Source organism: Coregonus lavaretus, assembly GCF_964263955.1.
Source record: "Coregonus lavaretus genome assembly, contig: HAP1_SCAFFOLD_3225, whole genome shotgun sequence".
NCBI lineage: Eukaryota > Metazoa > Chordata > Actinopteri > Salmoniformes > Salmonidae > Coregonus > Coregonus lavaretus.
The window spans coordinates 35,037-50,000 of NW_028158533.1; the positions used below are offsets into that span (position 1 = coordinate 35,037).

Here is a 14,964-nt window from a genome sequence, read left to right on the forward strand (position 1 = left end):
TGAAGGGATGGTGAAGGGTAGAGGATGAAGGGATATGAAGGGTAGAGGATGAAGGGATGGTGAAGGGTAGAGGATGAAGGGATGGTGAAGGGTAGAGGATGAAGGGATGGTGAAGGGTAGAGGATGAAGGGATGTGAAGGGTAGAGGATGAAGGGATGGTGAAGGGTAGAGGATGAAGGGATGGTGAAGGGTAGAGGATGAAGGGATGGTGAAGGGTAGAGGATGAAGGGATGGTGAAGGGTAGAGGATGAAGGGATGGTGAAGGGTAGAGGATGAAGGGATGTGAAGGGTAGATGATGAAGGGATGGTGAAGGGTAGAGGATGAAGGGATGGTGAAGGGTAGAGGATGAAGGGATGGTGAAGGGTAGAGGATGAAGGGATGTGAAGGGTAGAGGATGAAGGGAAAAGATGCAGGTAATGGATAATTGGAGGAGGTGAGAGGAAATGGGGAAAGAGAAGAATGGAGGGATGGGATGAAGCTTAGGGATCAGGTGATGGAAGAAGGGATGAAAGGTGGAGAGGATGAGGGAAAGGAATGGATAATGGAGGGATGGGATGAAGAGATCTGGTGAGAGGAAATAAGGAAGGGATGAGATAAAAGGATGGGTGAAGGGAAGAAGGAGAGGAGAGGAGTGTTCTGTGTGACTCACTGTAGGTTCTCTGAGCTGAACTCTGATTCCAGGAACTTGAGGAACTGGTCGCGACCTGCCAGATCCTTCAGAGCTTCTTCTAGAGAGAAACCCCACTTCCTCACCCTCTGTTGACTGGGGTCCTTACTAAGGGGGGGGGGGGATACAGAAGGAGAGAGTAGGAGGAAGGAAAAGTTTGAGTTCATGAAAGAGCAGGAGTTAAATAAAATAGACAGACAGGGAAAAAAATGAATACTGTGATCTCAAACAGTCTCAAACACCACATGATGTTGGACAAGTGGTGGCAGCGATGTAGAAACAGTGACAGCATAGTCCTGTAATGGCAGCGTTCACATGACACCTAATCATTTACATCTCTGCAGGACATTTCCCTCTAACCTGTAATGTAATTAATCAATTTATCAGGATTATGAAGCTACATTAGGCACAATGATTATATGTCTGGGTTGATTCATCTCTGCATAAGTCTAGGAGACCAGAAGGGTTACAGACAGACTACATATGGTGCTCAGCAACAGCATCGTCCACCATGAAATATCTTTCATATCTGGATCTAATAATGATGTAGGACAATAGGATGTCATTGCCCTTTGTTCAGATTGTTCAGACTTTAAGGATGATTATCTAAAGTCCTGTTTACACTTGGTTCTAACATGCGTCCTTTGTCCTGAACTTGTCCACATTCTGATTGTGACCACATTTTTAGACGGGTGTAGACAATCAAAAAATACATTGTGATCAGATCATCCTGCCCACCTCCGGAGGTAGTCAAGACACATTGTGTCTGGATATCTCACAAGTGTAGGCAGATCTGGACAGAGACACCATTTGAATCATCATTATTCTACCCTTTAACATCATTGACAGGTGGCACCATTGACTGATTACATCAATATGTGTCTTACAATAAATACATATTATTTTGAAAGAATAGCTGTGAAATATAATTTGCATAAAGGAAGGGACCAGGAAATCTGGTCACAATGCAGACACAGGTATAAATAGGGCTAGGGACTCGTTGTATCTGGATATTAATCAAGTGTAAACAGATCTGGATGATCAAATAATTTAAATCATCATTATACTGGCCTCTAAAATCATTGGCACCATTGACATATGGCATAAATAATTGTCTTCAAATAAATACATTCATATCACTTTGAAATAATATCTGTCAAACAATCTGCATACAGGGAGGCACCAGGAAATCTGGTCACAATTCGGACATAGTGGACAGATAACAGACACGTTTCGCTACCAATGTGTACCAACGGCTACAATGTGGGCACGATCAGAATGTGGACAGGATCAGGACAAAGGGCGCATGTTAGAACCAGGTATAAACGGGGCTTTAAGACACAGCATTGGTGACCCCTGAGACAGTTGGCTCTCTTTGATTATGGTACTTTGATTTCACCATTTAGTAATGAAACAGGACGATAATAAGTTGTCATTGCCCCCCCATGATCCTCTCTGTCACTGAGGGTGATTTTGCAGCTGAAGTGGCTAGGTGGATTAGTTTTGTAGGAAAAGCCATACATTAGGTGTTTTGGGAGAGACAGAGACCAGAGACAAGTATGTATCAGACAGGGAAGTCACAGATACCAGTCCACCGACTGGGGAACTTAGGGTTGTGGTTCTTACCTGGCCTCTAGGTCCCAGAATGAGAGGTCGTCACTGGCCCAGGGGTTGGACGGTTCTGGTGACACCACCAACGGGTCATACTCCTGGTACTGCTCAGTGTAAGTCATCAGACTGACAGCGCAACACACAGAGATGGACATTGTGAAGAATGACACATGATCAGTCAGATATCAGTTCTACTGTAGGCCCTACAGTCAGATATCAGTTCTACTGTAGGCCTTACAGTCAGATATCAGTTCTACTGTAGGCCCTACAGTCAGATATCAGTTCTACTGTAGGCCTTACAGTCAGATATCAGTTCTACTGTAGGCCCTACAGTCAGATATCAGTTCTACTGTAGGCCCTACAGTCAGATATCAGTTCTACTGTAGGCCCTACAGTCAGATATCAGTTCTACTGTAGGCCTTACAGTCAGATATCAGTTCTACTGTAGGCCTTACAGTCAGATATCAGTTCTACTGTAGGCCTTACAGTCAGATATCAGTTCTACTGTAGGCCCCTACTACTTGACACAGATCGGAAACCTATTAATGTAAGGCTAAACTATTAGGTGGAAACTGGTGAGCCAAGAGTAGTTTCCGCCACAGTTGCAAGCCCAGTTTGAAACACCCTGCCTGCATCATCATGGCACCAATGGCTTTGAACTCTGTAAAGGAATTCTTAGAAAAGCACCACACACACACAATCCCTGGTAGAAGGTCACATTTGAAAACCATAAACCACTTCAGTCCTGCCCTCCAGCCTTGACCCAAGCCCCTAGACCTGCCCTCCAGCCTTTCCCCTAGCCCTAGAAACCATAAACCACTTCAGTCCTGCCCTCCAGCCTTTCCCCTAGCCCTAGAAACCATAAACCACTTCAGTCCTGCCCTCCAGCCTTTCCCCTAGCCCTAGAAACCATAAACCACTTCATTCCTGCCCTCCAGCCTGTACCTTGCCCCTAGCCCCGCCCTCCAGCCTGTACCTTGCCCCTAGCCCCGCCCTCCAGCCTGTACCTTGCCACTAGCCCCGCCCTCCAGCCTGTACCTTGCCCTTAGCCCCGCCCTCCAGCCTGTACCTTGCCCCTAGCCCCGCCCTGCCCTCCAGCCTGTACCTTGCCACTAGCCCCGCCCTCCAGCCTGTACCTTGCCACTAGCCCCGCCCTCCAGCCTGTACCTTGCCCCTAGCCCCGCCCTCCAGCCTGTACCTTGCCACTAGCCTACATTTACATTTACATTTTAGCCCCGCCCTCCAGCCTGTACCTTGCCCCTAGCCTACATTTACATTTACATTTTAGCCCCGCCCTCCAGCCTGTACCTTGCCCCTAGCCCCGCCCTCCAGCCTGTACCTTGCCCTTAGCCCCGCCCTCCAGCCTGTACCTTGCCCCTAGCCCCGCCCTCCAGCCTGTACCTTGCCCCTAGCCCCGCCCTCCAGCCTGTACCTTGCCCTTAGCCCCGCCCTCCAGCCTGTACCTTGCCCCTAGCCCCGCCCTGCCCTCCAGCCTGTACCTTGCCCCTAGCCCTGCCCTCCAGCCTGTACCTTGCCCCTAGCCCCGCCCTCCAGCCTGTACCTTACCCCTAGCCTACATTTACATTTACATTTTAGCCCTGCCCTCCAGCCTGTACCTTGCCCCTAGCCCCGCCCTCCAGCCTGTACCTTACCCCTAGCCTACATTTACATTTACATTTTAGCCCTGCCCTCCAGCCTGTACCTTGCCCCTAGCCTACATTTACATTTACATTTTAGCCCCGCCCTCCAGCCTGTACCTTACCCCTAGCCTACATTTACATTTACATTTTAGCCCTGCCCTCCAGCCTGTACCTTGCCCCTAGCCTACATTTACATTTACATTTTAGCCCTGCCCTCCAGCCTGTACCTTGCCCCTAGCCCCGCCCTCCAGCCTGTACCTTGCCCCTAGCCCCGCCCTCCAGCCTGTACCTTGCCCTTAGCCCCGCCCTCCAGCCTGTACCTTGCCCCTAGCCCCGCCCTGCCCTCCAGCCTGTACCTTGCCACTAGCCCCGCCCTCCAGCCTGTACCTTGCCCCTAGCCCTGCCCTCCAGCCTGTACCTTGCCACTAGCCCCGCCCTCCAGCCTGTACCTTGCCCTTAGCCCCGCCCTCCAGCCTGTACCTTGCCCCTAGCCTACATTTACATTTACATTTTAGCCCTGCCCTCCAGCCTGTACCTTGCCACTAGCCCCGCCCTCCAGCCTGTACCTTGCCCCTAGCCCTGCCCTCCAGCCTGTACCTTGCCCTTAGCCCCGCCCTCCAGCCTGTACCTTGCCCCTAGCCCCGCCCTCCAGCCTGTACCTTGCCCCTAGCCCCGCCCTCCAGCCTGTACCTTGCCCCTAGCCCCACCCTCCAGCCTGTACCTTGCCCCTAGCCCCGCCCCACCCTCCAGCCTGTACCTTGCCCCTAGCCCCGCCCTCCAGCCTGTACCTTGCCCCTAGCCCCGCCCTCCAGCCTGTACCTTGCCCCTAGCCTACATTTACATTTACATTTTAGCCCTGCCCTCCAGCCTGTACCTTGCCCCTAGCCCCGCCCTCCAGCCTGTACCTTGCCCTTAGCCCCGCCCTCCAGCCTGTACCTTGCCCCTAGCCCCGCCCTCCAGCCTGTACCTTGCCCTTAGCCCCGCCCTCCACCTCCAGCCTGTACCTTGCCCTTAGCCCCGCCCTCCAGCCTGTACCTTGCCCCTAGCCCCGCCCTCCAGCCTGTACCTTGCCCCTAGCCCTGCCTAAGCAGAGCTGCCAACTCTCACACATTGGCCGCGAGACACACGCATTTTGACCCTCTTCTCACGCTCTCACCGCACACCACTTATATCTCACGCATTGAAAAGTACTGCTTTTATTTTTCTAGTTAACTTTTCAACTGTGCCCCAAATCGTTTTGAAATCGGAGCGTCTGCGCCTGCAATTTAACATCACGAGCGACACCTCTATCATTGTCCTGTCTTGCCACAGCACTGTGAACCGCGGCACATTGAAGCATATGATTGGTCTAGTTATGTAAAGGATCAAGTGGGATTGGATGCATGTTTAAAAAAAAAACGCCCATCAAGATTAGAGTGGAGCCGAATGGAGAGAGAACATTCTCTGCTGAGTTTCTAAAAACTCTTAAAAGAGCAGCGCGGAAGCCTGTTTTATGTCCAATGTTGTCAACAAAATGAGGTCGCTGTTCCTCCTGTCTCTATTGCAGAATGCAGCCTTTTGACAGCATGTACTAAAATCGATTTAAACCACACTTGCATTAGTCCCCTCGTTTGGGGATTGGCATTTAGGCTGTGACAGCGAAAAGGCAGCAGACAGAACTACAGTATGTTACAAAAATCATTTTGTCAAACAGATTGTGAATCCAAAAGTGTAAGTTTGATTCTAGAGGGGGGAGATTAAATATAAAATAATTTGGGTAGTGTACTGCAGCGGTGACTTTAGCACGTCAATCTTGGTGGGGCAAACTCCATTTTTTTTTTAATGCATGTCAGCAAAGCCACTACACAACACAACACAACACAACACAAAACAGTACATTCATTGCACTATAACGGTGACAAACAGTGCCCACAAACTGTTAGGGCCTCCATGAAGCTGTCCCAACAGCAGAGCTTACACCTGGCTATCAGCGGAGCCTTGTCTGGCAGCGAAACAGTTAATTCAGCCTCATTTACTGCCTTTAAAAAAAAAACCTAGGCGATATGGCTGACTTGCTTAAACAAATGTGGTTTCTACTCACAATCGAGATGTACAAACTATGGCATAAGGGAACGATGAGCGCATAAGAGGCAATCCGTAATTTCGATTATGACATTAATGAGCGAGCTAAGAATGACGTAGTCAATTTAACTATTTGTTCAGCACTTTTGAAATGTACAGCGACAGAATTCAGAACATGGGCCATTCTTACAGTGTTCTCCCTGTACACCAAGTCAGAACCTTAGGCTAACTAAAGGGGGAATATAAGCAGACAATGAAAGCTCTTACAATATTCGATGATTACATTTCTCTAAAACAGGCTATAGGCTACATGTGCACCACCAAGTCAGAACAGTAGGCTAAGTTATGAGGGGAAAAGGGATCAAATTATTAGGGTGAGGCACATGGGCTACTAACAGCTTACTACACAACATACACTTAGTATTACTTTCTTAGCTACAGTATACATATCTCCCTGGCATATTACATCATGTATGCAGCAGCACCTTGTTGTGCTGTGCTCACTTGAACAGGAAGGTGTCCTTCTTGTGGGCTAATTTTGTCATCAAACTTTGTCATCAAAGTCTGGCATTCTCTGGATTTATGGTGCTTTCAAGACAACTGGGAACTCGGAACAAAACGAGGTCGAATCGTGACGTCAGGTGATCTTCAGGTCGGAGTTCTAGAAAGAGGCCCGAGTTCCCGACTTGGAATTCCGAGTTGGACGACCGTTCAAAACGTATTTTCAAATCAAATCAAATGTTATTTGTCACATGCGCTGAATACAACAGGTGTAGACCTTACCGTGAAATGCTTACTTACAAGCCCTTAACAAACAATGCAGTTCAAGAAATAGAGTTAAGAAAATATTTACTAAATAAACTAAAGTAATAAATAAAATAAAAAGTAACACAATAAAATAACAATAACGAGGCTATATACAGGTTAGTTTAGGTAATTTGTACATGTAGGTAGGGGTAAAGTGACTATGCATAGATAATAAACAGCGAGTAGCAGCAGTGTAAAAACAAAAGGGGGGGGGGGGGGGGTCAATGTAAATAGTCCGGGTGGCCATTTTATTAATTGTTCAGGAGTTTTATGACTTGGGGGTAGAAGCTATTAAGGATCCTTTTGAATCTAGACTTGGCACTCCGGTACCGCTTGCCATACGGTAGCACATAGAACAGTCTATGACTTGGGTGACTGGAGTCTTTGACAATTTTTGGGGCCTTCCTCTGACACCGCCTAGTATATAGGTCCTGGATGGCAGGAAGCTTGGTCCCAGTGATGTACTGGACTGTACGCCCTTACGGTCGGATGCCGAGCAGTTGCCATACCAGGCAGTGATGCCACCAGTCAGGATGCTCTCGATGGTGCAGCTGTATAACTTTTTGAGGATCTGGGGACCCATGCCAAATCGCAGTCTGAGCTCTTTTTTTCCGAGTAACCCAGTTGTCTTGAGATCAATGAAGTCTGAGATTTCCCAGTTTCCAGTTGTTTTGAACTCGGCAGAAGTCATGCTGGATTGACAGCATGGCCAACGTATTCAACCTTTTCTGGCCCATGATGTTGCATGTGAATGTTTATCCTTTTAAGCTTGGAAAAGAGACCCTTAAACCCAGACTTGGACCACTCACCCGCTCCACTGAATAGCAGGCTAGTGATTGCTTTGCAACGCTTGCAGTTAGCCACAGATTCCTTCCAAACCACTCATTGTTGAATTTGCGATTTCCAACTTGTTGTGTAATGTTTATGTCCAATGGCCGATGAGCACCGATAAGTTTTATCTATAATTTCTCTTCATATGACAAGGATTGAAAAGGCATTACCAGTAGATTGTCGACTTGATTCATGACGGTGACTGCTTGTCTAGCTTGCTAGCTAAGATTTTGAAAGTATGATGTTGACATGATCAGTCCAATCAAAGCTACGGTAGATATAATTTGACGTCATTTTATCTGTGGCCAATGACATTGAGCCTTCTTGGATGGGCACTTCTAATGTAAATCTATGGCAGCACCCAAGGGGGCTTGAACATTCTAGTTCTCCCTGTAGATTTTGCAGTGACGTAGTGTTCCCATGAGTGACAGAACACTGAGCCAATCACGGCGCAACTAGAGGAGATTACCAACCCCTACGCTCTGTATTTTCCGCTGGTTGCCCCACCACCACAGAAAGCACTGAGCTAGGCTGAAACACCTGCATTTTGTAGCTGCCTTCCTAAAGAAAGCAAAAAAGAGACCAAATTTGTATGCGGCTTTATTAACTCAATTATATATATATATATTTTTTTTGTAACATTGTTTGCAATCTGATATGTGACACAAATTAATGCCAAAATAACATGCAAAACAGGCAACAAAATTGTATTTTAAAAAAATGCTTATTTTTTATTTTTTAACTAAACAGGTTTGCCCCACCTGCTCTGAATGACGGGTCGCCACTGGTGTAGGGGCATATTTATGTTATCTAGTCTTCAGGAGATTTTATTAGCTATTTACTTTATTTGGTCTGACCAGTGGAACAATTCTCATTCTTAACAATGGTCCTCTGTAGCTCAGCTGGTAGAGCACGGCGCTTGTAACGCCAAGGTAGTGGGTTCGATCCCCGGGACCACCCATACACAAAAAAAAAAAATGTATGCACGCATGACTGTAAGTCGCTTTGGATAAAAGTGTCTGCTAAATGGCATATTATTATTATTATTATATTATTATTATAATACAGGGTAATTGGTGTGCTTGTCAGAGCAACAACACTACTGATATTCACCACACTTATTGTATTATTCCGCTTCTTTCCAGTAATGACAGTGTAATCACATATTTGAAATCTGATATGCCCTACTTGTGTCTTTGAAAATGAATTATATGAGGCCATGTATTTTTGCAGCCATTCACGCATTGTTTTGAACAAAGTCATACAAATAAGCGTTGGATATTAAATGCTGCGCGAATCAAATATAATTTTTGACATTTTAGTATTGGGCACGTGCAAGGCAGAGATGGTAGGGGGGCTCTCAACTCATAAACACATCATATTGTTTCTATGTAGAGTAAGATGATGACAGGGATCTTCAACTAGTAGGAATAAACCACCTGAATATTGATATTCATTAGACTTTTCTTGAAGGTTGGGTGATTTTGATAAATTAATTGTTATAACAAGAACATTTTCAAACACCCGGCACTTGGGAAACATAGATAATAATATGCCATTTAGCAGACGCTTTTATCCAAAGCGACTTACAGTCATGCGTGCATACATTTTTGTGTATGGGTGGTCCCGGGGATCGAACCCACTACCTTGGCGTTACAAGCGCCGTGCTCTACCAGCTGAGCTACAGAGGACCACAGATCTGGGGTGACCAACCTTCCTGGAGAGCTAGCAGGATTTTCTTTCAGCCCTATTTTTAAAAGAGAGAGTCCACCCAAAATACAAAATATAAAATGTTTGTGTCCTTACCTTGAAAGCAGTCTATGGACAACCAGACTGCAATCTATGATTTGGTTACCCCACTGCCATCAACCATTAATATTACAATTTCCTGTGCAGAGCCTTGGTGTAGTGGTAACACTCCCTGGCACGTGTTGCATACAACTTTCCACCTGCTTCTAACCTTCCCACTGTTTCTAGCATTAGCCCGTCTCCCCATCTCATTTCATTACTGTCTGAATAAAGTGTCAAACCACCTAAGAAAATATGTTTAAAAAAAAAGATTAGCATACTTTACATTTCATCCCCCAAATATCTCAAAGTAACAAAGTAATCGAATTTTGAGTGTTCATTTAATGTTCAGAGCATCCTGAATACACCTAATTTTCCACCGTGGTCATAGGCCTAAGCCATGTAAAAATACATACAGTGGGGAGAACAAGTATTTGATACACTGCCGATTTTGCAGGTTTTCCTACTTACAAAGCATGTAGAGGTCTGTAATTTTTATCATAGGTACACTTCAACTGTGAGAGACGGAATCTAAAACAAAAATCCAGAAAATCACATTGTATGATTTTTAAGTAATTCATTTGCATTTTATTGCATGACATAAGTATTTGATACATCAGAAAAGCAGAACTTAATATTTGGTACAGAAACCTTTGTTTGCAATTACAGAGATCATACGTTTCCTGTAGGTCTTGACCAGGTTTGCACACACTGCAGCAGGGATTTTGGCCCACTCCTCCATACAGACCTTCTCCAGATCCTTCAGGTTTCGGGGCTGTCGCTGGGCAAGACGGACTTTCAGCTCCCTCCAAAGATTTTCTATTAGGTTCAGGTCTGGAGACTGGCTAGGCCACTCCAGGACTTTGAGATGCTTCTTACGGAGCCACTCCTTAGTTGCCCTGGCTGTGTGTTTCGGGTCGTTGTCATGCTGGAAGACCCAGCCACGACCCATCTTCAATGCTCTTACTGAGGGAAGGAGGTTGTTGGCCAAGATCTCGCGATACATGGCCCCATCCATCCTCCCCTCAATACGGTGCAGTCATCCTGTCCCCTTTGCAGAAAAGCATCACCAAAGAATAATGTTTCCACCTCTATGCTTCACGGTTGGGATGGTGTTCTTGGGGTTGTACTCATCCTTCTTCTTCCTCCAAACACGGCGAGTGGAGTTTAGACCAAAAAGCTCTATTTTTGTCTCATCAGACCACATGACCTTCTTCCATTCCTCCTCTGGATCATCCAGATGGTCATTGGCAAACTTCAGACGGGCCTGGACATGCGCTGGCTTGAGCAGGGGGACCTTGCGTGCGCTGCAGGATTTTAATCCATGATGGCGTAGTGTGTTACTAATGGTTTTCTTTGAGACTGTGGTCCCAGCTCTCTTCAGGTCATTGACCAGGTCCTGCCGTGTAGTTCTGGGCTGATCCCTCACCTTCCTCATGATCATTGATGCCCCACGAGGTGAGATCTTGCATGGAGCCCCAGACCGAGGGTGATTGACCGTCATCTTGAACTTCTTCCATTTTCTAATAATTGCGCCAACAGTTGTTGCCTTCTCACCAAGCTGCTTGCCTATTGTCCTGTAGCCCATCCCAGCCTTGTGCAGGTCTACAATTTTATCCCTGATGTCCTTACACAGCTCTCTGGTCTTGGCCATTGTGGAGAGGTTGGAGTCTGTTTGATTGAGTGTGTGGACAGGTGTCTTTTATACAGGTAATGAGTTCAAACAGGTGCAGTTAATACAGGTAATGAGTGGAGAACAGGAGGGCTTCTTAAAGAAAAACTAACAGGTCTGTGAGAGCCGGAATTCTTACTGGTTGGTAGGTGATCAAATACTTATGTCATGCAATAAAATGCAAATTAATTACTTAAAAATCATACAATGTGATTTTCTGGATTTTTGTTTTAGATTCCGTCTCTCACAGTTGAAGTGTACCTATGATAAAAATTACAGACCTCTACATGCTTTGTAAGTAGGAAAACCTGCAAAATCGGCAGTGTATCAAATACTTGTTCTCCCCACTGTATAATTGCAGGAAATCAGCTTTAAAACAGTAAAATCTTCCTGGGGGAGCACCCCCAGTCCCTCGTCTAGGGATTGTGCCAGGGGGCAATTGAATTCACATAGCAAATCTCCCTCCAAGTTTTTTCAAAAGTTGGCAGCCCTGCCTAAGGCTGAGCCCCCTATCAACCACAGCTCTATGGCAAGGGTCAAAGGTAACCCACCAGATGACCCCTGGAGTAATCACAGTCTCTGTGCTGGTGCTGTGGGCTAGTGGCTTAACAGCACTCTACTATAAAAACCTATGATTAACTGGAGAGCTGCATGCTCCCGAGTGGTGCAGCGGTCTAAGGCACTGCATCTCAGTGCTAGAGGTGTCACTACAGACCCTGGTTCAATTCCAGGCTGTATCACAATCTGGCCATGATTGGAAGTCCCATTGGGCGGCGTACAATTGGCCCAGTGTTGTCCGGGTTTGGCCGGGGTAGGCCGTCGTTGTAAAAAAGAATTTGTTCTTAACTGACTTGCCTAGTTAAATAAAGGTTAAATAAAAATAAAAAATGCACTTGGCTACTGAGCCTAAAGGTCAATCCGGGACACAAAAAAAAAAGACCATGATTTGGGGGATTTTCACAAAATGTAATCCATAGAATGTTCCTTTGGAGGAAGGATATTTGACATTTGTATCTAAAAGCATAATTCATAAATAATTATTATATTAAGAGCTCTGGAATTCCACATTTGTTGTGTTGATTTAACAATCTTTATGACAGGATATGTTTTATAGGTGAGATGGTGGAGCTTTATGACAGGATATGTTTTATCGGTGAGATGGTGGAGCTTTATGACAGGATATGTTTTATAGGTGAGATGGTGGAGCTTTATGACAGGATATGTTTTATAGGTGAGATGGTGGAGCTTTATGACAGGATATGTTTTATAGGTGAGATGGTGGAGCTTTATGACAGGATATGTTTTATAGGTGAGATGGTGGAGCTTTATGACAGGATATGTTTTATCGGTGAGATGGTGGAGCTTTATGAAAGGATATGTTTTATAGGTGAGATGGTGGAGCTTTATGACAGGATATGTTGTATAGGTGAGATGGTGGAGCTTTATGACAGGATATGTTTTATAGGTGAGATGGTGGAGCTTCGCTCATACCTACCTCTCAGCCACTTTAGAAACCTTTATACAGTGTCTGTCCAACTGGCTGTTAAGAAACACAATCTGAGGAGGGGAAACAATAGTCATCATTACTCATCGGGTATGATTAAAACTGGTTTCTAATTGATATACTCAAAGCTATGTTCTTGTGATTACAAGAACATAGTATAGTGTGTGGATTACATACTTTTAATTGATAAAGTACATCTTAGCACATCCAATAGAACATCCAATATAACATCCAACATCTAACAGAACATCCAATGTAACATCCAGCACCCAATAGAACATCCAACAGAACATCCAACATCTAATAGAACATCCAATATACCATCCAACATCCAATAGAACATCCAATATAACATCCAACATCCAATATCCAATAGAACATTCAATATAACATTCAACATCCAATAGAACATCCAATAGAACATCCAACATCCAATAGAACATCCAATAGAACATCCAACATCTAATAGAAAATAAAACATCTAATAGAACATCCAATATAACATCCAACATCCAATTTAACATCCAACAGAACATCCAACATCCAATTGAAGATCCAACATCCAATAGAACATCCAACATCCAATAGAACATCCAACATCCAATAGAACATCCGACATCTAATAGAACATCCAACATATAATAGAACATCCAATATAACATCCAACATAACATCCAACATCCATTAGAACATCCAACATATAATAGAACATCCAATATAACATCCAACATCCAACATAACATCCAACATCCAATAGAACATCCAACATCCCATCAAACATCCAATAGAACATCCAACATCTAATAGAACATCCAATATAACATCCAACATCTAATAATAATAAATAATATGCCATTTAGCAGACGCTTTTATCCAAAGTGACTTACAGTCACGCGTGCATACATTTTTTGTGTATGGGTGGTCCCGGGGATCGAACCCACTACCTTGGCGTTACAAGCGCCGTGCTCTACCAGCATATCAACATCCAACATCCATTAGAACATCTAACATCTAATATAACATCCAATATAACATCCAATAGAACATCCAACATCCAATAGAACATCCAACATCCAATAGAACATCCACCATCCATTAGAACATCCAACATCTAATAGAACATCCAATATAATATTCAACATCCAATAGAACTTCCAACATCCATTAGAACATCCAACATCTAATAGAACATCCAACATCCAATAGAACATCCAACATCCAATAGAACATCCAACATCCAATAGAACATCCAATATAACATCCAACATCCAATAGAACATCCAACATCCATTAGAACATCCAACATCTAATAGAACATCCAATATAACATCCAACATCCAATAGAACATCCAATAGAACATCCAACATCCAATAGAACATCCAATAGAACATCCAACATCCAATAGAACATCCAATAGAACATCCAACATCCAATAGAACATACAACATGCAATAGAACATCCAACATCCAATAGAACATCCAATAGAACATCCAACATCCAATAGAACATACAACATGCAATAGAACATCCAACATCCAATAGACATCCAATAGAACATCCAACATCCAATAGAACATACAACATGCAATAGAACATCCAACATCCAATAGAACATCCAATAGAACATCCAACATCTAATAGAACATCCAACATCCAAAAGAACATCCAACATGCAATAGAACATCCAACATCCAATAGAACATCCAACATCCAATATAACATCGAACATCCAACATCCATTAGAACATCCAACATCTAATAGAACATCCAACATCTAATAGAACATCCAATATAACATCCAACATCCAATAGAACATCCAACATCCAATATAACATCCAACATCCAATAGAACATCCAACATCCATTAGAACATCCAACATCTAATAGAACATCCAATATAACATCCAACATCCAACAGAACATCCAACATCCAATAGAACATCCAATAGAACATCCAACATCCAATAGAACATCCAATAGAACATCCAATAGAACATCCAACATCCAATAGAACATACAACATGCAATAGAACATCCAACATCCAATAGAACATCCAATAGAACATCCAACATCCAATAGAACATACAACATGCAATAGAACATCCAACATCCAATAGAACATCCAATATAACATCCACCATCTAATAGAACATCCAACATCCAATAGAACATACAACATGCAATAGAACATCCAACATCCAATAGAACATCCAATAGAACATCCAACATCCAATAGAACATACAACATGCAATAGAACATCCAACATGCAATAGAACATCCAATATAACATCCACCATCTAATAGAACATCCAACATCCAATAGAACATACAACATCCAATAGAACACACAGACGTACCTCTTTCTCCACGTCCTCTT

General features: G+C 44.1%; 1 protein-coding gene across 1 annotated transcript in view; it reads right to left on the reverse strand.

Annotated features, from left to right (window-relative positions):
* The window catches only part of LOC311123865 (regulator of G-protein signaling 6-like), a gene marked incomplete at both ends in the record, with an annotated part of 43,123 nt that overhangs the window by 13,899 nt on the left and 14,260 nt on the right, over nt 1-14,964 (reverse strand). Inside the window, 4 exons of the mRNA XM_084198086.1 lie at nt 651-776; nt 2,295-2,405; nt 12,574-12,635; nt 14,945-14,964. The exon at nt 14,945-14,964 is cut by the window's right edge and continues 70 nt beyond it. Coding sequence (XP_084054212.1) covers nt 651-776; nt 2,295-2,405; nt 12,574-12,635; nt 14,945-14,964 — 319 coding nt within the window. The remainder of the gene's footprint in view (nt 1-650; nt 777-2,294; nt 2,406-12,573; nt 12,636-14,944) is intronic.